The 27,416-nt window shown below is 41.9% G+C and overlaps 1 protein-coding gene across 1 annotated transcript in view; it reads right to left on the bottom strand.

Annotated features, from left to right (window-relative positions):
• Window positions 1-27,416, bottom strand: part of ddhd1b (DDHD domain containing 1b) — a 72,724-nt gene that overhangs the window by 33,397 nt on the left and 11,911 nt on the right. Inside the window, exons 4-10 of the mRNA XM_077510005.1 lie at window positions 23,116-23,263; window positions 22,935-23,044; window positions 20,925-21,031; window positions 20,507-20,763; window positions 18,259-18,334; window positions 4,759-4,908; window positions 1,817-1,881 (exon numbers count right to left, since the gene is read on the bottom strand). Coding sequence (XP_077366131.1) covers window positions 1,817-1,881; window positions 4,759-4,908; window positions 18,259-18,334; window positions 20,507-20,763; window positions 20,925-21,031; window positions 22,935-23,044; window positions 23,116-23,263 — 913 coding nt within the window. The remainder of the gene's footprint in view (window positions 1-1,816; window positions 1,882-4,758; window positions 4,909-18,258; window positions 18,335-20,506; window positions 20,764-20,924; window positions 21,032-22,934; window positions 23,045-23,115; window positions 23,264-27,416) is intronic.

Genomic DNA, 27,416 nt, shown 5'->3' with positions numbered 1-27,416 from the left:
ACAGATTGCTAAACTGTGGGTACAGATTACTAAACTGTGGGTACAGATTGCTAAACTGTGGGTACAGATTGCTAAACTGTGGGTACAGATTACTAAACTGTGGGTACAGATTACTAAACTGTGGGTACAGATTGCTAAACTGTGGGTACAGATTACTAAACTGTGGGTACAGATTGCTAAACTGTGGGTACAGATTGCTAAACTGTGGGTACAGATTACTAAACTGTGGGTACAGATTACTAAACTGTGGGTACAGATTGCTAAACTGTGGGTACAGATTGCTAAACTGTGGGTACAGATTACTAAACTGTGGGTACAGATTGCTAAACTGTGGTACAGATTACTAAACTGTGGGTACAGATTGCTAAACTGTGGGTTCAGATTAGCACACAAAAAAAAATCAGACCCTGATACCAGAGGGGCTCCGTAGAAATGAAAATATATATGTAAAAAAAAACAAAAAAAAAAACGTATAGGCTACGCAATGCACTGTGGGATCTGTTGAGAATAAAGCCAGTTGATAAAACTGTCAACAAAATAAAAAATGCCACACATAGGGGCCTATTCACTTAAGGTTTGCGTCGCCTTTGCACCGCGCTAAGGAAGCATTTAGGGAGCACCTAATTCACTAAACACGCGCAGATGGGCAAATCCGTCACTAAGTGCTCTGCCGAACAGATTGCGTCACGGTGCGCCAGTGTTATTTGCGCGTATGTAAATTAGGTAATTTGCATACATTTGACGCAAAATATGCCCACCCCAATGCAAATGAGACTCATTGATAAGCAGCGTCTAATTCACTAACGCCAGCGCAAATAGCAACACCTCGTTTGCGTGACGCAAATAACGTTTTTGGAAAGCATGTATTAACCTGACGCACCTCGATCTCCGGCAGTGCATGCCATTTGCAGCACAACATGCGCGGCTGATCACGCAGAGAGGAGGGAAAGAGAGAGAGAAAAAGAGAGCGAGAGGGAAATATTTCCGTGTTAGTTTAAGATACATCGCGTAACCCGGGCTGATCGGCAATGGCGGGGAGGCATTTACGATCATTTTAACGTGCCAGATGCATACTGTACGGCCACGCCAACCTTTTAACATATATTTTTGAAACACGATCGCACCAATAATTTGTACTTTATGAATGAATGACGTCGTTGTCGTCCTCTCTGCTCTGTACAGCTTAATGGCGCTCTAAACACTTACTCTCGGTCCAACCTCGCTTTCTGATGATGTCATCTTTCTCGCAACTGTTACTATAACAACCATATTCTTGCCGCAAATCCATTGCCATGTGTGGTTAATCAGATGCAAATTTGCTCCAAGCTGTCAGTTTTGTGGGCGTGTTTATGCCGGTATATGATTAGAGCAATATCCTTAGTGAATAGGTGGGTAACTGGGCGCAGACTGCGGGTGCAGTTGTGGTGCAATATTTCGTGCTATTACTAGACGCAGCGCATTCTTAGTGAATATGCCCCATAGTGTGTTCCAAATGTCAACACTGTGGCTCCAGAGAAAATATGTCATCTGCATAACGTGATGAACAGCTTCTCAAACTGTTGATTTAAAATCTGTCATGGATTAAGGACATTAACCCAAAGATTATTTTGAGCTTGTGCTATTTTGTCCTTTAATACCAGAGCTTCAAACCAAGCTCTTGAATTTTGTCTTCCTTTAATGGATCTGGTTACACATTCTGACCTATTTATCTTGTTCAAGAATGTCTAGTCAATCAAAGGGATGACACATTACACACCAAGAGATATTGAAAGAAAATGTCATTCTCACAAATGTACAACATTTCAACTTGACTTACCAGTTTATTTGTACAGGTGCAATGTTGCTGTAGTGCTTCAAAATAAGAGGTTCCAATCGGTATGCCTAAAAGTGCACAGAGAGAAAAAAAATATTTGGACAGAAACATGACTTAATTTTGATGTTATTCTGCATTGCTTTCCTATCTTAGTTATCTTAGTACAGCGAAACATCGGCGGTCGAATGCAATCAGTTCTGGGAAGCAGTTTGACATCTGATTTGTTTGTATTTACACAAAGCCATGTTTCCCATAGACCGGAGCTAAGCAAAGAATGACCTGCGGGTCAAATCTGGACCATCCAGATTCTGACCAGCACTCACAAAGTCTTCAAGGCAACATACTGTAAAACACAAAATATGCAGCACTTTTATTTTTATGTACACGTGTGCATGACATGTCAGCAAGAGCAAAAAAAAAATTTTACTTAAAATTTGTGCTGATTTAGCTGTTAAACTGTTTTGTATCATATTCCTCTCAGATACATCTCAATCAATCTAGTGTCACATCGATAACATGAAAAATACTGAAATTCAAACAGAATTCACTTCTCCCTCCAACTGCTCGTTGAATCAGTGGTTGCTGGTGTCTGTGGATCTCACTCTGCTTCATCTATCCTTCCCTCCTTCCTCTCTTTAGTTTTTCCTCTGGTCTCTTGAGATCTCCTTAATTTGTTGCAATTTAGAGGTTTCTGAGGTTGGCGTAAAACTCTGCTTTTGTAACCATGTGGATGGCAGGAGGTGTTTAGTTGGTGCTGGATTTCACTTTGATTTATCTTTCATTTCTTTGACCTTTCCTCTGGTCTTCTGACCTTCTGAACCTCACGACTCTGGCGAGACTCTGAAGTATCCGGTTAAGGTGAAGGGTAATGGGATTTTTATTAGGTTTTAGGTGAATTAATGAGTACAAATTTACACGTATTCACACGCACGCACACACCCCCACACACCCACTCACACACACGCACACATACGCACAAAAAAAAGAGAGCAATGATGATAAGATGTTGAATCGGTAAGACTGCTGAATGAACAATTCTGAGCTCTCTCTTTAAAAAAAAAAAAAACATAACATGAAAAATACTAGAAAAATACATGGTTTGGTACTTAATTGTACTGTATACAAAACATAAGGAGTAAATATCAGGAATGTTCTTAACTGGTGTTGTTCCGATACCGTTTTTTTGGCTCCAAATACCGATTCCAATACCCAGCTTTGCAGTATCGGCCAATACCAATACCTAAGGTTTTTTTTTCCTCAACATGAAAAAGTTGTCCTGCCATTGGTTCAGAGCATTCAAGGGCCAATAGGATATCTTAAATCGGCATGCAGTGAACATGTCACATATCAGTGCATGTCGTGCACGAGCAAGACACAAGATGCTGCCTCTAAAATCCTATATTAGCTTTGGAATTAATGGTATCGGCATGTTACTTGTGAGTAGTCACTGATACCACTGTTTTAATGCAGTATCGGCGCCTCTGCCGATTCCAGTATCGGTATCGGAACAACACTATTCTTAACAGTGAATATAATGCATGATGGTTTTGGCGCTTATCTGTTTTAGAAATACATTCGGTGAATTTCAGTGTACGCTGTACTGCGTTTGGAAAGCAAAATGTTTCATATATTTACAAACACATTGAGAAACAGCTCAGCACTAAAAACAACAAACTGTACTGTATGACAATTTAAATCTGATGATTATAAATGTATATCATATACTGTAGGTAACCGGTGCTTGCTAAGTACCAAACAAAAATATGTATTTTTCCAATGTTGTCATGAGTGTTTACAGGTATCAACATGCGTTGACAATAACACCGCTACTGTGACGCTAAATATTGACTTACGGATATAAAATGCTTATTCAGTGTCTATTATAATCATATCTTGAAATGTAGAAAAGCACCATAACGTTACACTTAACTGCAGCTTGCATCGCCACAATCATAGCCAAGTACTATACTGTATTTCAGTAATCTGCATGCGCAGCAGTTGGAAGTTGGCATTGCAGTAAGTTGCTCAATCTCTCCAATTCTCTTTGTGGTTATGTTTGAGGCATTCCTCAATAGGGATGTAACGATATCCAAACATCACAATATGATATTATCACGATATGAAGTTCACGATATAATAATTATCACGATATTGTGGGGGAGTTTGCGATATTTAAAAAAAGATCACAATATTGTAAAAAAGAACTCATACTTTAAAAAAAAAAAAAAAAAAAAAAGCACAATATTGTGCTTTTGTACATAACAGCAATGCATATAAACAACCTAGATCTCTAATAAAAATATTGAGGCACTTAGTTGCTAATGCAAGCACACATTGATCGCTTCACTAGCAAATTAGATTCCCCTTCATCTGACAATTAGCATAGATTTTAAACATAGAAGGCCAAAACATCCCTAATGAAAATGAAATTGCACTAATAAACTAGCCACTAGTGTGTGCTAGAACTGCGCAAATGGAAATCAACCTGACTTTTTTAACAAATGTGTTCCCTTTAAATATTGTGAACATGACGACGACGATATTGTGGCAGTTTTAATATCACGATATCACGCTTATTGTGACATCCCTATTCCTCAATGGGGCAAGGCAGTTCTCAGATCATCATGAGGAGAAAGACTCCCTACACTAAATGGATACAAGGATGATGTGACAACCTTCCTCCAGGTAAAGAGCATCTCCTCAGGCCCATTAATGAGCTATGGGCAAGAATGAAGATCAATCCCTGAAAGTCAAGCACTCAAACACTCTAATATAGCAGCAGAGCGCAGAGAGGCAGGCACCATAGAAGTGGGTTGCAGGGGATTTGTCAGCAATCCAACTTGGTTGTACCAAGCTGAGAAGCCTGCTCCTGTCCCAAACAGGAAGCACAGCACGCACAGTTGCCAAACAGGAAACCATCACCTGTACACTGTAATGGAACTTACCACGGGGTCAGTGGGATGGAATATGTTGAAAAGGCGTCTGCAGATTGAGGTGGGGAGGATGTGGTCCTGCACGCCATTGCTTCCTGGACGAATGCCTCGTAATGCCAAGAATACAGCCAAAGGGGAGCCCATGCAGAAGAAATTCTCCACCTAAAAGATCAAGAAACAACAATTCTTTTGACAGGCAAAAAGTCAAATATAGTACACATTAATTTGGTGAGTAGTTGTCCAATTAAAAAAAAAAAAAAAAAAAAAAAAAAAGATAAAATAAATTTAAAAAAGAAGATGTTTGCAAATGTTTTAGTTTGATTCATGACAAAGAAAATCAGTCTGCTTTCATGGGGGACTACAGAATTGGAGGTTGAAACTACGAAGATGTATGCATATACATCAGTGGTGTCCAAACTGCGGCCCGGGGACCAATTGCGGCCCGCCGTCCATTTTTCAGTGGCCCGCGACATATACTAAGAATGGCATTTTACTCAGTTCTAACAAAATAAACAAAACAAAAATGTTTGGAGATGGCCAAAGTAAGAATGGAGGGTATCGAAAAACAGGTGCCATTAAAAGGTTATTTTAGTTTAAAAAAAAAACTCATGAAAAAACTAAAACTAAAATTCAAAAAACAATATTGTTACGGAAATAAAAAAAAAACGAAAATAATTTAAAAAAAAAATGAAAACTAACTGAAACTACATTTTATGTTTACAAAACGAACTAAAACTAACAATAATTATAGCAAACATGTCCTTCGTTTTAGTCTTTGGTAATTAATTTAATGCATGAGCCTTTGGGGTTGATTTTAAATATGATTTTTAGTAGATTTATTTTGATATAAACCGGAATAATGAAGTTTGAGAGTATGTCACACAGAAGTGACATCATCTAGCAGCAGCCAATAGAAAAGCACCAAAAGATGACGTTGCTCCCATGGTGTTTTTTTTTTTTTTTAAATATTGCGCAAGTAAATATACATTAAACTAGAGCTGCGAGCAGCTATAAAGGGCCCTCGCAGCCCGGGCCACATTGGGGTATTTGCATGTTGGGGTACTTGCACGTTGGGGTACTCGCACATTGGGGTATTGGCACATTAGGAGCAAAATTTCTTTTAACATGGCATGATAAACCTTTAAATGTGGATTTTTTTTGCTAGGTGTGATGTGCGTGTCAAGCTCAATGGGTTTTGGTGATTGTTAAGATCTGCAAAAATCAGCGTCCTTTTTTATTTTTAGGGAATGAGTTGACCTGATTGGTATTTTTTGCAAAAGTATATATACCCGTAATCGCTCGTACTCATTCCACGATGTTGCTTTTATTGTCCATATAGGCTATCAAAAATAAATAAAACAAAATAAAAAAGTACATATGTTTGGATCGGTCTGATACCAGTGAACATCTTGAGTAGTGGAAAAAGTAAAAGAATATTCATAAATGACTTAGTTATTACACTTACAATGAGTTCACAAATTTTGTACAAAATACCGTAAGTGGGGTTGTTGTTGTTTTTTTTATGCCTTAAGGACAAGGTGGCGCTGTATTTATAACTGAATTTTGTCACAGAGATACCTTCACGCCTTGACTATAAATATCCATGTCAAGTGTGGGATTTTTTGAAGCATGCACAGGGGAGTTATTAAGCATATCCTTCATTCACGATACTGCTTTTAACGTCCATAGAGGCTATCAAAAATAAATAAAACTAAATAAAAAATACTTATGTTTGGATAGGTCTGATGCCAGTGAACATTTTGAATGGTGGAAAGTAAAATAATATTCATAAATGACTTAGTTATTACACTGAGAATGAGTTTACAATTTTTGTAAAAATACCGTAAGTGGGGTATTTTTTTTTCATGCGTTAAGGGCTAGGTGGCGCTGCATATATAACTGAATGTTGTCATATAGATACCTTCAGGCCTTGACGATAAACATACATGTCAAGTTTGGGATTTTTTGGAGCATGTATCGGGGAGTTATTAAGCATATCCTTTTTCAGTGCGAAACACAAATTTTGATGCCCCGCCCTCATCATATAGTATTTCCAAAAGTCAAGATTTTTCCGTCTGTTGTTGGCTCAGGTCTTGGCATGGTCCAGATCAAGTCATAAGTCAGTCGGATAAAACGTGTAGGAGAAGTGGGCAAAAGTATGCCCTCTGAAAATGTGCAAAAATCGTCAAAAATGGGACATTCAAAAATTCGTAGCTCACTTCCTGTTCATTTTAGCATATGGGTCCAAGAGACTTTTTTGTAGGTCTTTGGCTCCCTCATACACCTAAAAATTTTCGTAGATCTTGCTTAAACGTACAATCGGGGCTGCTTCGTTAAAAATTTCTAGGGGGCGCTATTGAGTCATTTTTGTAAAAATAGGACAATACATGATAAAATATTGCTCATTTTGCCAGGCCAGATGTGTGTGCCAAGTTTCATGTGTTTCTGCGCATGTTTAGACCATCAAAACTGGCGTTATTTTCTTGGCGAACAGTGCTTAGCCACGGCCACAGCGATTCGCGAAAACTTACAAACTTCGTGTTGTGACATCATGAAGGCCGAAACCCTCATCTGAGCAAATATGAGGTTGGTCCAGTTAACGTTTTTGGAGAAAAATGTACAAGAAAATTCGTAAGAAAAAAAATTGCCACTAGGTGGCGCTATCAGTAAGATGAAATATAAGTTCGTAGATGTCTTTAGGGCTGGACTCTCATCAAATGTGTGAAATTTTGAGAAGATAGGATCATCTCAGTCAAGTTCATGCAGCTTTTATTGTCACGAAAAATCTTCAGACTTTGCGGCACCGTAGCGGCCACGCCCTTTGGCGAAAAGTTACAATATTCGGTGTGGGGCATGATCAACATCTTAAGGCTTTTCTGACCAACGTTCAACTGGATCCCTTCAACGAGCTCAGCGCAGTAGCTAAAAACGTAAAGTATGACATTTATTGTTACCACTAGGTGGCGCTATATGTATAACTGAATTTTATCATATAGATGTTTTCAGGCCGTGACTATTACGTTGCCTGAGAAGTTTGAGATTTTTTGGAGTTTGAACATGGGGGTTATTAAGCATTTGCTCTTTCTGGACAAATGAAATTTTAAAGACAATATTTGATGCCCCGCCCCCATCATATAGTATTTCGAAAAGGCAAGACTTTTTGCCCAGTTGTTCTCTCAGGTCTTGAGATGATAAATGCCAAGTTTGATGTCAATTGGATGAAAAATGTTTGCAGAGGGGGAAAAAGCATGACCACAGTGAATGTGCCAAAATAGGCCAAAATTGGACATAAAAAAATTCATAGCTCGTTTCCTGTACATTTTAGCTACATGGTCCCAATAGACTTTTTTGTGCGTCTCGGGGTGCTACACGTGCCTGCCAATTTTCGTTGCTCTAGCTCAAACGTGCCAGGCTTGGTTTTTATTTTTCTACGCTAGGGGGCGCTATAGAGTCGCGTTGTTATGACGACTTCATAATATAAAACTTTTCGCCGGGCCTGAGGAGTGTGCAAAGTTTGGTGAGTTTTCGTGAATGTTTAGGTCCTCAAAAATGCGATCGTTTACGGAGGAGAAGAAGAAGAAGAAGAAGAAGAAGAAGAAGAAGAAGAAGAAGAAGAAGAATTCGAACGAAAAACAATAGGGACCTCGCAGCGGTCGCTGCTCGGGCCCTAACTAGAGCTGCGAGCAGCTATAAAGGGCCCTCGCAGCCCGGGCCACGTTGGGGTCCTTGCACGTTGGGGTACTTGCACGTTAGGGTACTGGCACGTTGGGGTACTGGCATATTGGAAGCAAAATTTCTTTGAAAATGGCATAATAAACGTTTACATGTAGAATATTTTTTTTGCCAGTGTGTGTCAATCTCAACGGGTTTTGGTGATTGTTAAGACCTGCAAAAATCAGCGTCCTTATTTATTTTTAGGCAATGAGTTGCCCTGATTGGTATTTTTTGTAAAAGTGTATATATACATCATCGCTCGTTGTACTCATTGCACAATGTTACTTTTATTGTCCAAAGGGGCAATCAAAAATGAATAAAACAAAATGGAAACGTACATACGTTTGGATCGGTGTGAAGCCAGTGAACAATTTGAGTGGTGGAAACTAAAATAATATTCATAAATGACTTAGTTATCACACTTAGAATGAGTTTACATTTTTTGTACAAAATACCGTATGTGTTTTTTTGTTTTTTTTATATATATTATGCCTCAAGGGCTAGGTGGCGCTGTATTTATAACTGAATGTTGTCATAGAGATACCTTCAGGCCTTGATTATAAGCATACATGTCAAGTGTGGGATTTTTTTTGGAGCATGTACCGTGGAGTTATTATGCATATCCTTCATTCACGATATTGCTTTTAATGTCCACAGAGGCTATCAAAAATAAATAAAAATATATATATGTTTGGATAAGTCTGATGCCAGTGAACATTTTGAGTGGTGGAAGCTAAAAGAATATTCATAAATGACTTAGTTATCACACTTAGAATGAGTTTACATTTTTTGTACAAAATACCGTATGTGGGGTATTTTTTTTTTATGCCTCAAGGGCTAGGTGAGGCTGCATATATAACTGAATGTTGTCATAGAGATAGCTTCAGGCCTTGACGATAAACATACATGTCAAGTTTGGGATTTTTTGGAGCATGTACCGGGGAGTTATTAAGCATTTCCTTTTTCAGTGCGAAACACAAATTTTGATGCCCCGCCTTCATCATATAGTATTTCGAAAAGTCAAGATTTTTCCCCCTGTCGTTGGCTCAGGTCTTGACATGGTCCAGGTCAAGTCTTAACTCAGTCAGATGAAACGTGTAGGAGAAGTGGGCAAAAGTCTGCCCCCTGTGAATGTGCAAAAATCGTCAAAAATGGGACATTCAAAAATTCGTAGCTCACTTCCTGTTCATTTTAGCATATGGGTCCAAGAGACTTTTTTGTAGGTCTTGGGCTCCCTCATACACCTAAAAATTTTCGTAGATCTTGCTTAAACGTACAACCGGGGCTGCTTCATTAAAAATTCCTAGGGGGCGCTATTGAGTCATTTTTGTAAAAATAGCACAATCAACAATAAAATATTGTTGATTTTACCAGGCCAGATGTGTGTGCCAAGTTTCATGAGTTTCTGCGCATGTTTAGACCCTCAAAACTGGCGTTGTTTTCTTGGCGAACAGTGCTTAGCCACGCCCACAGCGATTCGCGAAAACTCACAAACTTCGTGTTGTGACATCATGAAGGCCGAATCCCTCATCTGAGCAAATATGAGGTAGGTCCAGTTAACGTGTTTGGAGAAAAACGTAGAAGAAAATTCGTAAGAAAAAAAATTGCCACTAGGTGGCGCTATCAGTAAGATGAAATATAAGTCAGTAGATGTCTTTAGGGCTGGACTCTCATCAAATGTGTGAAATTTTGAGACGATAGGATCATCTCGGTCAAGTTAATGCAGCTTTTAAGAAGAAGAATTTTTACAAAAACAATAGGGACCTCGCAGCGGTCGCTGCTCGGGCCCTAATAATTTTTACAAAAACAATAGGGACCTCGCAGCGGTCGCTGCTCGGGCCCTAATAATAATAATTTTTACAAAAACAATAGGGACCTCGCAGCGGTCGCTGCTCGGGCCCTAATAATAATAATAATAATAATAATTTTTACAAAAACAATAGGGACCTCGCAGCGGTCGCTACTCGGTCCCTAATAATTCTTACAAAAACAAGAGGGACCTCGCAGCGGTCGCTGCTCGGGCCCTAATAATAATAATAATAATAATTTTTACAAAAACAATAGGGACCTCGCAGCGGTCGCTGCTCGGGCCCTAATAATAATAATAATCCGATCGAAAAACAATAGGGACCTCGCAGCGGTAGCTGCTCGGGCCCTAAAAAAAAAACAACTAATACTAATACTGAAACTAACAACTAGTGCTGTCAAACGATTAAAATTTTTAATCCGATTAATCACACTTTTTAATTTTGATTAATCACGATTAATCAGCTAAATTACTTGCATATTCGCGTAATATAAAATAAATTCAAAATACCGTAATATTTTGACATTAATGCATTTTATTATCTGAATGTCATTTGCAAACATTGATTAAATGCATGTACGCAATTGCATGCATGCGTGTATTGCTCAAAACGTAACAGCATCATATCAATTGGGTGCAATTCAGCAATTATTAATTAATTAAACGCAAATTACTATCTAAAGACCCGTCGGGGTGTTTTTTAAAGCGAAATTTACTACCGAACACACCAACTAGAACCAGTCCAGGGTGTCCCCCGCCTACTGCCCAGAGCCAGCTGAGATAGGCGCCAGCACCTCCCGCGAACGTTGTGAGGAATAAGCGGTCAAGAAAATGGATGGATGGATGGCACACCAACTAGTCACCCCGCTCATCTTGGAACAACAGGCGTAGGAAATGCCGTGCGTTGACCTAATCACTGACCTGCGCACCCTTCAATGTAACCATCCGCGGTTACGTTCAAGGCTCAAGTGCGGTCAAAAAAAAAATAGTGCGATTAATATGCGTTAATACGTGATTAATGCGACATTTTTCTGTGATTAATTAATCTAGTAACGCTTTAACTTTGACAGCCCTACTAACAATCTAAACTAAAACTAAGCATTTTTTAAAGAACTAAACCAGTGGTGTCCAAACTACGGCCTGGGGGCCATTTGCGGCCCGCCATACATTTTTGGCGGCCCGTGGCAAATACTAAAAATAATTTTTCAATGCTGTTTAAAAAAAAAAAAAAAAAAAGAGGGTGGATTAAACATTTCTAGCTATGCAAAGACACAAATTTGCAGCTAACAATTCAGTTCCAGAAATAAAAATAGTTTCATCCACTTGTGTCTTAGTGTCAACGTCCAATTTGTGAAAACATCACATTAATTAATGGTTAATTAATGAAAAAAAAAAAAGTGAAAACATCACATTAATGGTTAAGTGTGGTCAGCTGACGACCGATTGTTCTTGTGGTTCAGAATGTCAAGTTGGGACTGTCATGGTTCGGTTCTCAGCCCTGTTGTGCTCTTGTGTGTGTGTTTTCAGTGCCAATTACGAGGGGGGCGTTCCCCAGCCCCACACCTGCATCAAGTTGGCAATCAAGACTTTAAAAGGACTCCGAGCAGCACTGCACGCTGTCGGATTATTATTTGCTCACCATTGTGTCCAAGTGTTCTCCGCGTTCTCCAGTTTGGTAAAGTTTTTGATTCTGCTGTCGTCCTTAGTTAAGTTGTATTCACGTGTGTATTTCCGCGTCGCCTTTTGTTTGTATTTCCGCGTTGATTGATTCCGTGTACATTCCGAGTAGTCCTTGCCGGTTGCAAGTGTTTTGAGTTTTTCTAGTCCTTGCCTTTTGCAAGTGTTTTTTCGTTACGTTAGTTCTCCTTGCCGTTTGCAAGTGTTTTGGTTATGTTATTCCTCCTTGCTGTTGCAAGTGTTTTTTGTTACGTTCGCGTTCCTTGCCGTTTGCAAGTGTTTTGTGTTTTCTATTCCGTCCTTGCCTTTTGCAAGTGTTTTGTGTTACCTCCGTGTTCTTTGCATGTGCGCAAGAGCACTTTTGTAGATCTCGTTGACTTGCCTGCGAGCAAGCGTTGTTCCATCGGTTTACCCAAACAAATAAATCGAGATTGTTTTCCTCCTCTGAGCCTGCGTTTTTGGGATCTGTTCTTTATCGACTCAATCGAGTCATTACAGAATAATCCGACCATGGATCCTGCAGACTCAGAGAAGGTGAGAAAGGCGTTGGCCAGCCAGGGGCAACGGGTCGGGCAAACCGAAACTGCATTAGCCGGTCTCCAGGAGGTGGTGGGCAGGCTTGCTCACCGGTGTGAGGAGTTGTTTGCTAGGCTCCTGCAGTTCGGTGCTCGCGAGGTGCCAAACCCGGAACTTCCGCGAACAGACACAGCCATGTCGGCACTCCCGGTTACACCTAGGGAACCCGTTTTGCCCCACCCGTCACGTTATGATGGACAGCCTGGAGGTTGCGGTCAGTTTCTGCATCAGTGTTCTCTTGTTTTCGACCAGCAACCATATACCTATGCTCATGATCAGTCCAAAATAGCCTTTATTATGAGTCTCCTGTCTGGTCAAGCCGCTACGTGGGCGATGGTGGTGAGCAACTCTCGACCGGACCTTCGGTCCTCTTTCCCGAATTTTGTTTCTGAATTTCAACGTGTGTTTGACCCTCCTGTCAAAGGGAGAGAGGCCGGAGGTCGGTTGTTAGATTTAGTTCAAGGGGAAAGGTCTGTCGCTGATTACTCGATTGCATTTCGTATTTTGGCCGCTGAGAGCGGATTCGAGGACTGTGCGTTGCGAAGTGTTTTTCGTCGTGGACTGAATACGGTACTTAGAGATGAACTGGCGGTCCGTGACGATACGAACTCTCTTGAAGGACTTATCGAGCTAACCATCCGGTTGGATAACCGTCTACGAGAACGGCACCGAGAGCGTGCTTGTGAGCGGCATGGCCACCGCACGTCTGAACTCATCCTCGTCAACGACGCTGAAGCACGACCCCTTCCGGACGCCCCAGCCGACAGAGGGGAGTCCATGCAGATCGGAGGTGGACGCCTGCACCACGAGGAGCGCCGCCGTCGGTGGCTCACTGGAGCCTGCCTCTACTGTGGGCAACCAGGGCATCGGGTGGCTTCATGCCCGACGAAGCCAGCACGCCGGACGCGACCGACCACCCGACTGGGAGGACGTGCCGACGAAACTCAGGGGTTCGGAACGGACTTGAACCAGGGTAAGCACCAACCGGGGAGAACCGAACCCAGCCCGTCGATTAGGTCTGGCCGTGATATTCGGCGGTTAGAATTGTCAGGGGAGTTGTCCGACTGCGGTATGAAGCTTAAGATTAGGGCTCTCATAGATTCGGGCGCCGACGATTGCTTCGTCGATCCGTGTGTGGTAGAGGCGTTAGGGAGCCCGGTGGAACCATTAGAGAAGGTTAAGGAGGTTTTCGACCTCGATGGGCGGTTACTGGCGCAGGTTCGACATGTTACCGGTCCACTGACTTTGAGGCTTTCGGGGAATCATGTCGAGAAAAGGAGCTTTTTCGTTATGCCATCCCGTGCTGCTCCCCTAGTATTGGGTCTCCCGTGGCTTAAGACCCATAATCCCGACATCGATTGGGATAAGCCCGCGTTGGAAAACTGGAGTCCCTTCTGCCACGCCCAATGTTTGAGGTCGGCAGAAGGGACAATCGCGGTGCCCGTATATCCTGCTCCCGAAGCGATTTGCCTCGATCAAGTCCCGGAGGAGTACCATGACTTAGGAAAAGTGTTTAGTAAGGACCGTGCCCAGGCGTTGCCGCCCCATAGACCATACGATTGTGCGATTGAGCTGATTCTCAATGCGCCACTACCGAGTTCACGCCTATATCAAGTATCTCAGCCAGAACAAGAAGCCCTCCGGGAGTATATCTCGAGCTCGCTGGCCAACGGTCAGATCCGTCCGTCTAAATCACCCGTGGGGGCGGAGTTTTTCTTTATTGAGAAGAAAGATAAGACCCTTCGTCCACGTGTCGACTATCGGGGATTGAACGACATCACGATAAAGAATAAGTACCCGCTTCCGCTGTTGGACTCTGCCTTCGCTCCGTTACAGTCCGCCCGAATCTTTTCTAAGTTAGATTTGCGAAGTGCGTACCACTTGGTTAGAATACGAGAAGGAGATGAATGGAAGACCGCGTTCAAGACTCCCCTAGGGCATTTCGAATATTGCGTCATGCCTTTCGGGTTAACTAATGCTCCAGCGGTGTTCCAGTGCCTGATTAACGATGTCCTCCGGGACATGTTGAATGTTTTTTGCTTCGTCTATTTAGATGACATTCTAATCTTCTCGCGAGACGAGCATGAGCACCGACAACATGTTCGCCTGGTTCTCATGCGCCTTTTGGAGAACCGACTTTACGTCAAGGCAGAGAAATGTGAATTTCACTCCAAGTCTGTTCAATTTCTGGGCTTTATTATTGAGGGGGGGGGCAACTGCGAGCAGATCCGATTAAGACGCGGGCCGTGGTCGAGTGGCCGAGTCCCAAGACTCGTAAACAGTTGCAGAGGTTTTTGGGCTTCGCCAACTTTTATCGTCGGTTCATTAGGAACTATAGTTTACGGGCCGCCCCACTCACAAAATTAACGTCGAGTAAAGTTCCGTTTAGGTGGTCACCTAGCGCCGAAGAGGCCTATACCGAACTTAAGCAGTTGTTTATAAATCCACCAGTCTTGATCCACACTAACACTGATGTCCCCTTTGTGGTCGAGGTTGACGCGTCGGATTCAGGAGTGGGGGCGGTCCTGTCCCAGCGGTCGCCAGAAGACGAGAGGCTCCACCCCTGCGCCTTCTTCTCCAGGCGACTGAGTCCGGCTGAGAGAAACTACGACGTGGGAAATCGAGAGCTGTTGGCGATAGTCCTGGCACTTCAGGAGTGGAGACACTGGCTGGAGGGCGCCAAGGAACCCTTCCAAGTGCTGACCGATCACAAGAACTTGGCGTACCTCCGGTCCGCAAAGAGACTCAACTCTCGACAGGCACGCTGGGCCCTACTCTTCACCCGATTCAACTTTGTCGTGGACTATCGCCAGGGGTCCCGGAACCAGAAGCCAGATGCTCTGTCTAAGAATGCATGACGTGACTACTCCCGAAACTGGGACGGAACCAATCCTACCGGAACACTGTTTTGTGGGCGCCGTACGCTGGGAGGTGGAAAAGAAGGTCACAGAGGCACTGGTGGGAATCACAGTCCCGGATGAATGCCCAGCCGAGAGACTATTCGTCCCTGACCAATTGCGGGCTGAGGTTCTGCAGTGGGGTCACAATTCGCGAATCGCCTGTCACCCTGGAATTCACAGAACTCTCGCCCTCATCGGCCAACGGTTCTGGTGGCCGGAGATGAAAAAGGACATCACGGAGTTTATCAAGGCCTGCACCGCTTGTGCTTGCGGGAAATCCTCCCACCAGCCTCCGGTGGGACTACTGCGGCCTCTACCCATCCCGTCGCGGCCGTGGTCCCACATTTCACTGGACTTTATCACTGGTCTCCCTAGGTCAAGGGGGAACACGGTGATTATGACTGTGATAGACCGATTCTCTAAAATGACTCACTTTGTCGCTCTCTCCAAGCTGCCGTCCTCCTGGGAGACGGCACAACTCCTCACCCGTCACGTATTCAAGCTTCACGGAATACCCGTGGACTTGGTCTCAGACCGTGGACCGCAGTTCATCTCCCAGGTCTGGAAAAAGTTCTGTAAGCTGCTGGGAGCCACAGCGAGCTTGTCATCGGGATATCACCCACAGACCAACGGCCAAACAGAGAGGGCCAACCAGGACCTAGAAGCAGCCCTCCGATGTGTGTGTGCCTAAACAACCCCGAATCATGGTCCACACACCTACCCTGGATTGAGTACGCCACCAACACCTTGCCCTCATCGGCTACTGGACGCTCACCTTTCATGGCGGCCTACGGGTACCAACCACCCCTGTTCCCTTCGCAGGAGGGCTCCATAGAACTTCCCACGATCCAACAGCACCTACGGCGGGCCCACAAGGTGTGGCGAGAGACCAGAGCGGCGTTGTCCCGTACGGCGGTCCGCAACAAGGAGATAGCGGCGGCCGGAGCCAGCCTACCAGCCAGGGGACAAGGTCTGGCTTTCCTCCCGAGACATGCGGCTGGCCGGAGGCGCCAAGAAGTTGGGTCCGCGATTCATTGGTCCATTCGAGATTCTTGCCATGATCAATCCTGTCACAGTGAAGCTCCGACTACCCTCCTCCCTCAAAGTGCATCCGGTGTTCCACGTCTCCCTCCTTAAGCCTGTGACCCCCAGCCCACTGAATCCTCCCGCACAAGCTCCGCCTCCTCCCCGGTTGGTTGATGGGGACCCTGTCTACACAGTCAAGGAAATTTTGGACTCGAGGTACCTGGTGAACTGGGAGGGCTACGGACCTGAGGAGCGGCAGTGGATCCCCCGCTCCTGGATCCTGGACCCGTCTTTGCTAGACACGTTCTATGCAGCACACCCGGATAAACCAGGTGGTCCGCCAAGGGGCGTCCGTTAAGGGGGGGGTACTGTCATGGTTCGGTTCTCAGCCCTGTTGTGCTCTTGTGTGTGTGTTTTCAGTGCCAATTACGAGGGGGGCGTTCCCCAGCCCCACACCTGCATCAAGTTGGCAATCAAGACTTTAAAAGGACTCCGAGCAGCACTGCACGCTGTCGGATTATTTGCTCACCATTGTCTCCAAGTGTTCTCCGCGTTCTCCAGTTTGGTAAAGTTTTTGATTCTGCTGTCGTCCTTAGTTAAGTTGTATTCACGTGTGTATTTCCGCATCGCCTTTTGTTTGTATTTCCGCGTTGATTGATTCCGTGTACATTCCGAGTAGTCCTTGCCGGTTGCAAGTGTTTTGAGTTTTTCTAGTCCTTGCCTTTTGCAAGTGTTTTTTCGTTACGTTAGTTCTCCTTGCCGTTTGCAAGTGTTTTGGTTATGTTATTCCTCCTTGCTGTTGCAAGTGTTTTTTGTTACGTTCGCGTTCCTTGCCGTTTGCAAGTGTTTTGTGTTTTCTATTCCGTCCTTGCCTTTTGCAAGTGTTTTGTGTTACCTCCGTGTTCTTTGCATGTGCGCAAGAGCACTTTTGTAGATCTCGTTGACTTGCCTGCGAGCAAGCGTTGTTCCATCGGTTTACCCAAACAAATAAATCGAGATTGTTTTCCTCCTCTGAGCCTGCGTTTTTGGGATCTGTTCTTTATCGACTCAATCGAGTCATTACAGGGACACAGGGGTCACTATTTGCCTTGTGACTGTTAGCAGTTTTCAATAAGTAACTGTACATTATATCAACAATTTATAATAGCTTCATTGATTTTTACCATGTTTAACTCATTCACTGCCATTGACGGAAAAAGACGTCAAATGATGCATTTTTTTTTTTTTGCTGGTCTGCCAATGAATGTGTTAAGAAATAACTAAAAAAAAAATTCAAAGTGGCCCTTGCAGCTTTCTATTTTTCTGTATGTGGCCCTCGGAGGAAAAAGTTTGGACACCCTTGAACTAAACTAATAAAAACTAACAGAACCACCCTGAAAACTAAAATGAAAAATTCCCAAACTATAATAACCCTACTGCCATATTACAAATAAATTGGTTTATATACTGTAGCATTTTTCTAGATGTGCAAAAGCACAAATAAATTATTTGTACAATTTTTAGGACTAAACACAATTTCTCTTCATAACATTATGTGGCCCTTGCGTCCTTCTGATTTTCTGTATGTGGCCCTCAAATAAAAAAGATTCGACACCCCTGATATACATACTCATTTAGTTGTTGATTAATCGTTGCACGATTTTTTATGACCCTAACAAAAGTGTATTCAACATTGTCAGAGATTCTCTGTAAAGAGTGTGAAGTAGGGTTATTCAAGTGTTTCTTCTTTCATATGTTCTATATTCTGTATAGTACAGTATAGTATAGTTGAAGCGCTGTTTAACTAAAATGGATTTTAGCTGTCAAAATTACCTTGAATTTCAAAGCCGGAACTGCAACACAAGACAAGGTCTGCAGACCCTGGAATTGGTCCTCCAAATCTCTCAACCTACATAGAAAAATGCCAGATTTATTTATTTTTTACAATACATATGTGCACCATGCATGATAATTGTTCAGTTGTGAAGAATGTGACAAACAACAACAGTAGAACACAGTGCAGTTATGTTAGTTATGAGTTTCAGAATGTTTTTGCACAGTACCGGTAGAGATAAAAAGTCTACACACACCTATTCAAATGCCAGGTTATTGCGATAAAAAAAAGAGACCAAGAAATATGATTTTTAAACATTTTCCACCGTTAATGTGACCTATAACTTGTCCAGCAACATTTTTCGAGAGGGAAATTAAATAATAAAAAACAAGAATTATATAGGTGGACACGTGTGCACACCATTCTGGAAGTGGTTGTGTTCAGAATTAACAAATCACTTCCAAACTCAGGTTAAATTTTTATAGCCACTGCACTATTAACTGCACCCCTACTACATCCAGCTGAGTCACAAGAAGAAGTTAAATTCCAAACTCACATAAACCAGCAAATGGTATTCAAATTACACTTCTGATCCAAACAGTTTGTACACATAAGTATCATCCATTCATCCATCCATCCATTTTCTATAACGCTTACTCCTCACAAGGGTTGCGGGGGGTGCTGGAGCCTATCCCAGCTGGCTATGGGCAGGAGGCGGGGTACACCCTGGACTCTTTGACAGCCAATCGCAGGGCACACAGAGACGAACAACCATCCACACTCACAAGCACACCTAGGGACAATTTGGAGCGCCCAATTAACCTGCCATGCATGTTTTTGGAATGTGGGAGGAGGCCAGAGTACACGGAGAAGACCCACGCAGGCACGGGGAGAACATGCAAACTCCATCCAGGAAGGCCGGAGCCTGGACTCGAACCCGAGTCCTCATAAGTGTCATGTAAATGTAAAATACAAGTAATAACATTGCCATATTCTATGTATTTTCTTACTTATACAAGATTGTTGTTGCATAAATGCACCCTGAATATCAATAGTCTCTTCCTTGGCCAATGCAACACATTGCATTCACATTGTGTTGTAGTACAAGTCATAATCATCCTAAAAGAAACTTTCAGTCCAGTTAGTATAGTGGTACCTCTACTTACGAACATCCTTTCATATGAAAGTTTCAAGTTACGAAACTCCTCAACAGGAAAATATTGCCTCTAGTTACGAAAGAAGTTTCAGGATACGAAAGGTAAAACTACAGTATGGGCCGCTACTCGCAACTCCCAAAGTTTCCTGAACGCAACATACTTACAGCTGCTCTGCCATTGGCTATTACTGGCATCTTCCTGGCATCCCATTGGCCAAGACGGACCTGTACTGTATGTGACCATAGATACAGAATAGAATGTGTCTATGTAGCGTGCTCGTCATTCGCCCCTCCGGCCATGAGGTGTTTAGATAGTTTTACGTAAATATTAACTAACAGCTGACAAATTTGTGCAAAAATTCAAACAATTGGTGATTGATGAAGGCTACGTTGCACAGTTTTTAATTGCGACGAGACGGACCGTTTTTGGAAAAAGATCCCTCGCCGTACCTGAAGTTTCCATCAAGTTTTGGAATTTATTGAAAAGAATCACCCAGAAAATGTGTTCACGATTCGGGCGATCGCTCACTATGATGATGTTTGCCTTGGACATTTTCGAAGGATTGTTAAAAAAAAACTAAAAAAAAACAAGGGCTCCTGGTGGAGGAGTGGAACCGTCACTGGTCTTAGGTGACGGATGGCGTAGGTTCACTTATCCGCCTGGGAGATCATGTGCGGCTTACATGATGTAAGCGTGAGTGAGTGAATGATTAAAAAAATAATAATAAAAAGAAGATTGTTAAAAAAACAAACATCCTTGGATCAGTTCTTTACAAAACATCAGGCAAAAACACTTCTGAGAGAGAACGTGAACCAAAAAGAGGGCAAAAAACGAAGAGGACAGCAGTTAAAAAGGTAAATGACCATTATTTTTATTCTTTACTCTATTCTAATTGTAACATGTATTTGTTACATGTTTCAATGCATTTTTATGCTTTATAAAAGATTTATGTCTGAATTTTGTGAGGCTTGGAACGGATTAGGGTATTTACATGGAAAATGCGTCTCTACTTACAAAATTTTCTACTTAAGAACTTTCTTCCAGAACCAATTAATTTCGTAAGTCGAGGTACCGCTGTATTTTCAAATACCTGAGGCGTGTGAGTCTGAGCTGCTCCTGAAGATGGCGCTCTTCATCGCTTGGCCAGCGGGCCTTTGTTTCTTCTGGATCTGGCACTTCTAAATGATGAAAGCGCACAGGGTCCCAGCCAGTCATGATGTCAAAAGTGATGACACAGCCTAAGGAGTGCGACACGATGGACACCTTTCCATTTTTTTCAAAATCTGGATTTCTTGAGCAGAAAAGGGAGTAGAGACGGTTCAGCTCCAGAGTCAGACCCCGGGTGATCTACAAAGGCACAATGATAATTTGTCACATATGGAAAATATTGCTGTTGTTCTATTCACACTTATTTACAGAGCGCATCATATAGTATATGAAACCATTTAGACGACTCCAAAGACCTCCAAGTGTCAGACCTTTTTGCCCTGTGATTCTGACAAACTTACCTCATCTCTGTAAAGTGGACTAGTGTAGTACATGATGTCCATGGCGCTGCTGTTCAACATGTCTCTGAGACCTCGCAGTTTGTCTGGAGTGATGGTGTCCACTGTGTCTGCAAGAGCGGACGATACATTATTAATTCATTCAATCCCAAAAACGTGTAAAAACGTTTTTCAACACTTTGTCCTTCCCTCCCAAAAACGTTTTATATGTTTTTAAATGCAAGAGCATACAGAAGGCTTTGATGCAGCTTCTGACATGAAGAGGTGGCTTAAAGCAAGGGTAGTTATTGTGGAAAACAGGTGGCAGCAGAGTATACGAGATCAGACTGGGCCATGTTGCAGCAAGCTCTTTTTGTCAGTGTTTTTACCAGGAATGTGAATATGGACAAACCAGACGAAACAGATACAAATGTACTTTTTTCCTGATGAAAACAGAGACTCTCATCTTTCTTTTGGTGTGTTCCATGTTTTTATAGCAATAGAAGAGTATATTCTGGGCGTCTTGCAAAATCAGTCAAAATCCAACAAAACAGCCGGAAGCAAAGAGGATTGCTTCACGAAAATGGCTGGGAGTGAATGAGTTAAATGGACACAAACAGAACGGCTAACTTTGTTTCACCTTTGGCTTTTATTACAGCGCTAAGACTTTTTGGGAAGGAGTCTATCAGTGTGGCACAGTTTAATATGGTAATAATTACCCCCTTTATTGTAAAAAACTCTCCAAATTTGTGAGATTGCAAGGGCATCTCCTGTGCACAGCCCTCTACAGATCACCTCACAAATGTTTGATTGGATTCAGGACTCTGGTTGGGCCATTCCAAAACGTTCATCTTCTTTTGGTGAAGCCATTATTTTGTTGTGATTTGGGTTATACTCATGCTGAAATAAAGTTCATCTTCAGCTTTCTAGCAGAAGTCTGAAGGTTTTGTACTAACATTGAATGGTAGGGGTGCACCGATCGATCAGCCGGGATCGAGATTGGTGCCTTAAAAGTTTTAAATTAATTAACAATATATTTCTATTTCATGTCACCACTCAAACGGCACCAAAAGATCATATTTCTACCCTCATTCACAGATCATTCATAATTCTTCTGATCTCAGTTCCCATGACCTCCCATGTTCTCTCGGAAGGAAGCGGCTTTGTTGTTGATTTATATTTCACGCAAGAAACTTCAAAATATGAAATTGTTGACACTTTTGTGCCTTTGTCGTCCTCTTAGAGAAAGGGAAAATGGTGTCTTCACGTTCAGCGCCGAGTTTAGTTACGTCATGTAATTTACCAGGGAATATTTGAATCAAAATATTACAACGTAATAATATTGTGACATCCTTGCATTTTTTTATTGTGTTGCTGTGATATTACAGGCCTTGTGATGGAAAAGGGTTTTATGATTGCAGGATTTTACTGTAAAATAACAGTTAAATGCTGTAAAATCCAAGGATGCTGTAGTTTTTACAGGTATTCATTGGGATATTACAGGGAAACTTAATTCCAACAAATTACTGTAAAATAATACTGATAATTATTGTGAAATGCTGGCATTTTTTTAAAGGGTATGGTGGTGGTCTTTTGATGATGACCAAATATTCAGTACCTTTTGTAATTATGGGCAAAGGTTGAGCCTTGGTTTCATTGGACCATAAGACATTTCCCTACAAGTGTTTTTGCAAAATGAAGCAAGGTTTGGGTGTTAATCTTTGGATGATAAGGCCAACATTTGGATGTCTTTCCAACCTAGCGTATCCCAGATGTACAGTGCCTTGCTACAGTTTTGAAATGAATATCACAAAATCTGGCATTGGAGCAACAGTGTGTAGACTTCTTATAACCACTGCACAGTATGAGCAATTATATTACTTAACTGTGGTACTTTGTCATGTACTGTATAACATCCTAAATCTCTTAAAAGATGGAACAGTGAATGACTATAGAATTTTTTCATATAAAAAAACTATCTAATGCCAACATTAGCTTTTATCCTAATTGGCTACGTGTGTAGGTGCAGCATACCTCCATCAAGAGCCAGTTTCGAGCGCCATTCAACAGGAAGGAACTCAACATGCTCTGTGGTGCGATTAGGAAAGTGCTTCTCCTCCATCTTTCTGGCAGCATCTCTCATCCTACCAACAGAGTGTTACTGTCAACAATAATCCTGATTGCATACTGTACTGTACTGCCTCAACTGTCTTACATGCTGGTGTTCCTAATAATGCGACCCTGGTCCATCTTCTGACCGATGCCATGCACCACAAAAACAATGTGGGTGGTTTCAGGTGGAGTGTCCTCAGGCGCTGCCTCCTCCACATACCCTCGGTGGAGACGCGTCCCGCTACTGGAAGCTATGGGGACAGTAGGACACATCAGCTTCAGAGCAGTGACAATGTCACACGTGGATCGCTGTGTTCTTTGCCGCACAGAAATGTATCATTGCGATATGTGAGTGCACAACATTTCAAGAGAATGTAATGAGCTACATTGATTGGCAATGAATGAAGTGACGTCGGTGTATTCATGCCCACAAGGGCAAAAAATGCACTTTTTATTTCATTTCATTTATTTGTCATTCAAATTTATTTTAGAGCTGTCAAAATAAATCGATTAATCAACAACTATTTTAGTAATCAAGTAATCGTTTGGAGACATTATTTTATTTAAAATCGTCCAAATGCTCTAATTTCTGCATATCAACAGTAATTGTTCACCGATTTCTGTACCCCTTCATGAAAAAAAGACTGATTATCCTCCTTGTTTAATGACGTTTGCAGACATCTGTTTTTACTTTGGAAAACGATGACCGAACCAGAACAACATCAATATCAGCCTTTTTTTAAATCACTAGACGAATACAAAGTATGAAATAAATGCCAATCACTGGTTAATAAACAGTAATCGGAGGAAAAAAATGTTTTTGTGATACAATTTAATGCAAAATTAAAATTAATTCGATTAGTCGATTAATCGATTGAATAAACAGATTAATTGATTCTTAAAATATTCAATAGTGACAGCACAAAATTATTTCATTCATTTGTAGAAGAAAAAAACTATAGTGTTCCCTCATTTTCCGCTGGGGTTAGTTCCCAAAAAATATCCGCAATAAATGAAATCTGCGAAGTAGTTAGCTTCATGTTTTACATTTAATAGAACTGTTTTAAGGCTAAAAAAAAAACAACGCACAAAAAAACAAAATAAAACACCACACAGTTTATACACTTTTCTCATTGAAGCATTTACATTTTCTCACATTTCTCTCATTTAAACATTCTCAATGTTCAAACCTTCCTAAATTTTATAAAATACACATTACTGCAAAAAAATTGAATGCAAAATTGCACACACACAAAAATCCGCCACACAGCGAGACCGTGAAAAGTGAACCGAGTTATAGCGAGGTAACACTGTAATATAAAATAAATATTCCCCGATGTAGAATGAAAGAAGGCAAGTCTTACTTTTTGGAATACACTGGCTTGTACGTGTTACCAAAACCCGCTGTCACCCACATCCACACAGATTTACGCCACTTGCGGCCCCGGATTAGTGCCGGTCACCAAAACAGAATCCCATGTTGTTTTGCAATCATTCTCTCCCACTGTGATACGCTTAAATGAATACTTTACTTATTTCGTCATTTTTGGCAGTCAAACATTAACTCATTCACTGCCAATGACGACTATAGACGTAAAAAAGTCCAAGCAAACAGCCAGTGCAAATTTTGACAAGAAATTTGAATTTAGTTTTAGTTGTTCATTGTTTTCATTCATAGTTATTAATCCTCGTTGTTATTAATAACAACGATGACAACAATTTCATTGCTAAGTGCTACCATCGTGCATAGTGATCGGTCTTGGTCTTACTGAGACCACAAACTGGGTCTCGACCTCCAGAAGTCTATTTAGTTGACTAAAATTGCTCCTTATTTCTGTCAACTAAAGTTGGATTAAAACTCAAATACAATCAGGTGACTAAGTTATGACTAAGGCTTTAATTAAATTTAGTCAGAAGACTATAACTAAAATTAAATTAAAATTTCTTTTTTTTTTAATTAAAATTTTAATTTTAAATGTCCTTTCTTTTTTTTTTCTTTTTTTCAAAATTAACACTGGCTGTTTGCTTGGATTTTTTACGTCTATAGTTGTCATTGGCAGTGAATGAGTTAAAGGTGCCCTCATATGAAATGTTCACTTTTGGGGGGGTCATAAGTATGCCTTACCATAGCCTGACTAAGTCCCAAAATCTGTGAGATAAACGACCCATGTTTCTGTCAGGCCTGCGGGCCCAGCCCGCTGAGTGTGCGTGTGTCTTCCAGGTGTGGTGCATTGGAGTCAAGCAGCAGGTGTGTCCAATTAATCAGCAGCCTACTTAAGCCAGCCTCTGACTCCACCACACCGCCAGATCGTCACAACTCCTGAACGAGTTTGTACATCCAGCTTTACCTTGCAACCTGAACCCACCTTTTTATTGTCTCTCCTGACCAGCATTTCCATCCTCCTTTTCAGCCCGCTGTCCTGCCCGCCAACCCAGACCTTGATACACGCCTCGCCACCCAGAACCAGCCCCCAGCACCCAATGGACTGCAACCTCCTTCTGGCCATCCACTGTTGTAATAAAACTTTGCCAACTCATTCATTCTCTTTTCTGCATTTGGGTCCCCCCGCACCGGAACCGTGACAGTTTCCCTTTCCTATGGGCATTTGTATCACATTAGCTCAAACAGCACTCTCAAGTGGGCTGTTTCAGCAGGTTGGTTTGACACGTCACTAACCGCGCCTTTTTCGGTTTTATACGTCACTAGCTCAGCTCGAACTCCACCCTCACAATTTTCAAACAGAGCAAACAAACAGCAGCAGCAGCAGGGGGACAGCATGGTCCACGATTTCGTGGCGCCGTTTCTCCGGCCCGGAGGGTCGTGGAGGGCTGGCACCTACGCCGATGGAAAGCCGAGGTCGACCCGGTTCCGGGGATGTGTTCATTTTCCGCGTAGGACTTATGGTTCGACCGGTACGGGGTTGTCAATCCAAGTAGCTGCACCCGGAAAATGTGCATCGTGAGGAGGATTAGCAGCCCTGACAGTTTGTGGCAAACATTTAACTGACGACTGCTTCAGGAATTTCGGACAGTACAAACGTGGATTAGCAGAACATCTTTCACTTATCTCGGGATTGATACCAACTATTGAAACTAATGAGCCAATATTCCTTCAGGTGCAGACGTGAAGACTGTTTGAAAACAGGAGCACACGGAAAAGATGAGACTTGGCCATGCCCAACTGATTTTGTAGTCAAAAACACACGGAAGTCTGGCGAGCCTTGGCCACGCCCACCAAAATCCGCTCGTTTGATGCTAGGCTAACAGTAGACCTTCCTCGTGGAGACTGCAACACTACAACAAGGTACAATTTTGTGAACATTTCTTTTGATACAGTATTAGGGCGTTCTGAGGATGATCGTGTCATTGCTGCAAAGCTCATTTCAGGAGATCTTTAATATTTTTCCTATAATAAATGTGATATTTTCATTATTTTTCATGTACAATTAGTACCTTTAAAAACACATTTTGCAACTTGCTGTCGACTGAAAATGACATCACAAGGGCTTAGGTAACTAGGGGTGTGAATTGCCTCGTACCTGACGATTCGATTCGTATCACGATTCACAGGTCACGATTCGATTCGATACCGATTAATCCCGATACGAATTTATAAGTCGATTGTTGCGATTTTTTTTCATTCAAATTTAGAAAATACTAATCAGTAAGCTTGTAGAGTGTAAGATTTATATGAAAATGTATTATTTATTTATCTGAAATTTCAGTCTTATAGAGGTTGTAATCTGTTTCATGTTTAAACAGCATTAAAATAAAATATTAAGGCTTAATGTTCCGTTCATATAACATTCTTCCATGCTTAAGGTGTGAATCCTAAAAAAAAAAAAAAAAAAAAAAAAAAAAAAAAAAAAAATCGATTTTGCCTATTATTGAATCGATTCGAGAATCGCACGATGTAGTATCGCGATATATCGCCGAATCGATTTTTTTTAACACCCCTATAGGTAACCAATCACAGCTCACCTGTTTTCTAGGTTTGGTCATGTGACATTCACAGCTGAGCTGTGATTGGTTACCTGAGCCCTTGTGATGTCATTTTCAGTCGGCAGCAAGTTGCAAATGTGTTTTTAAATGTACTACTTGTACCGTATTTTCCGCACTATAAGGTGCACCGCATTATAAGGCGCACCTTCAATGAATGACATATTTTAAAACTTTTCCCATATATAAGGTGCTACAGTAGAGGCTGGGGTTACGTTATGCATCCATTAGATGGTGCTGCGCTAAAGGGAATGTCAACAAAACAGTCAGATAGGTCAGTCAAACTTTATTAATAGATTACATTCACTCCTAAAATGAATAAACAGCTGTTTTATTATTTTCTCTGAGGTAAAGTATTAGTACTAGCGAGTGATCCAAGATGGCGGGATCTTCTGTGCATGCCGA

This window comes from Festucalex cinctus, chromosome 21, assembly GCF_051991245.1.
Source record: "Festucalex cinctus isolate MCC-2025b chromosome 21, RoL_Fcin_1.0, whole genome shotgun sequence".
Classification (NCBI taxonomy): Eukaryota; Metazoa; Chordata; class Actinopteri; order Syngnathiformes; family Syngnathidae; genus Festucalex; species Festucalex cinctus.
Note: the sequence above shows the minus strand (reverse complement) of the source record. Positions and strands in the feature narration are given on the sequence as shown.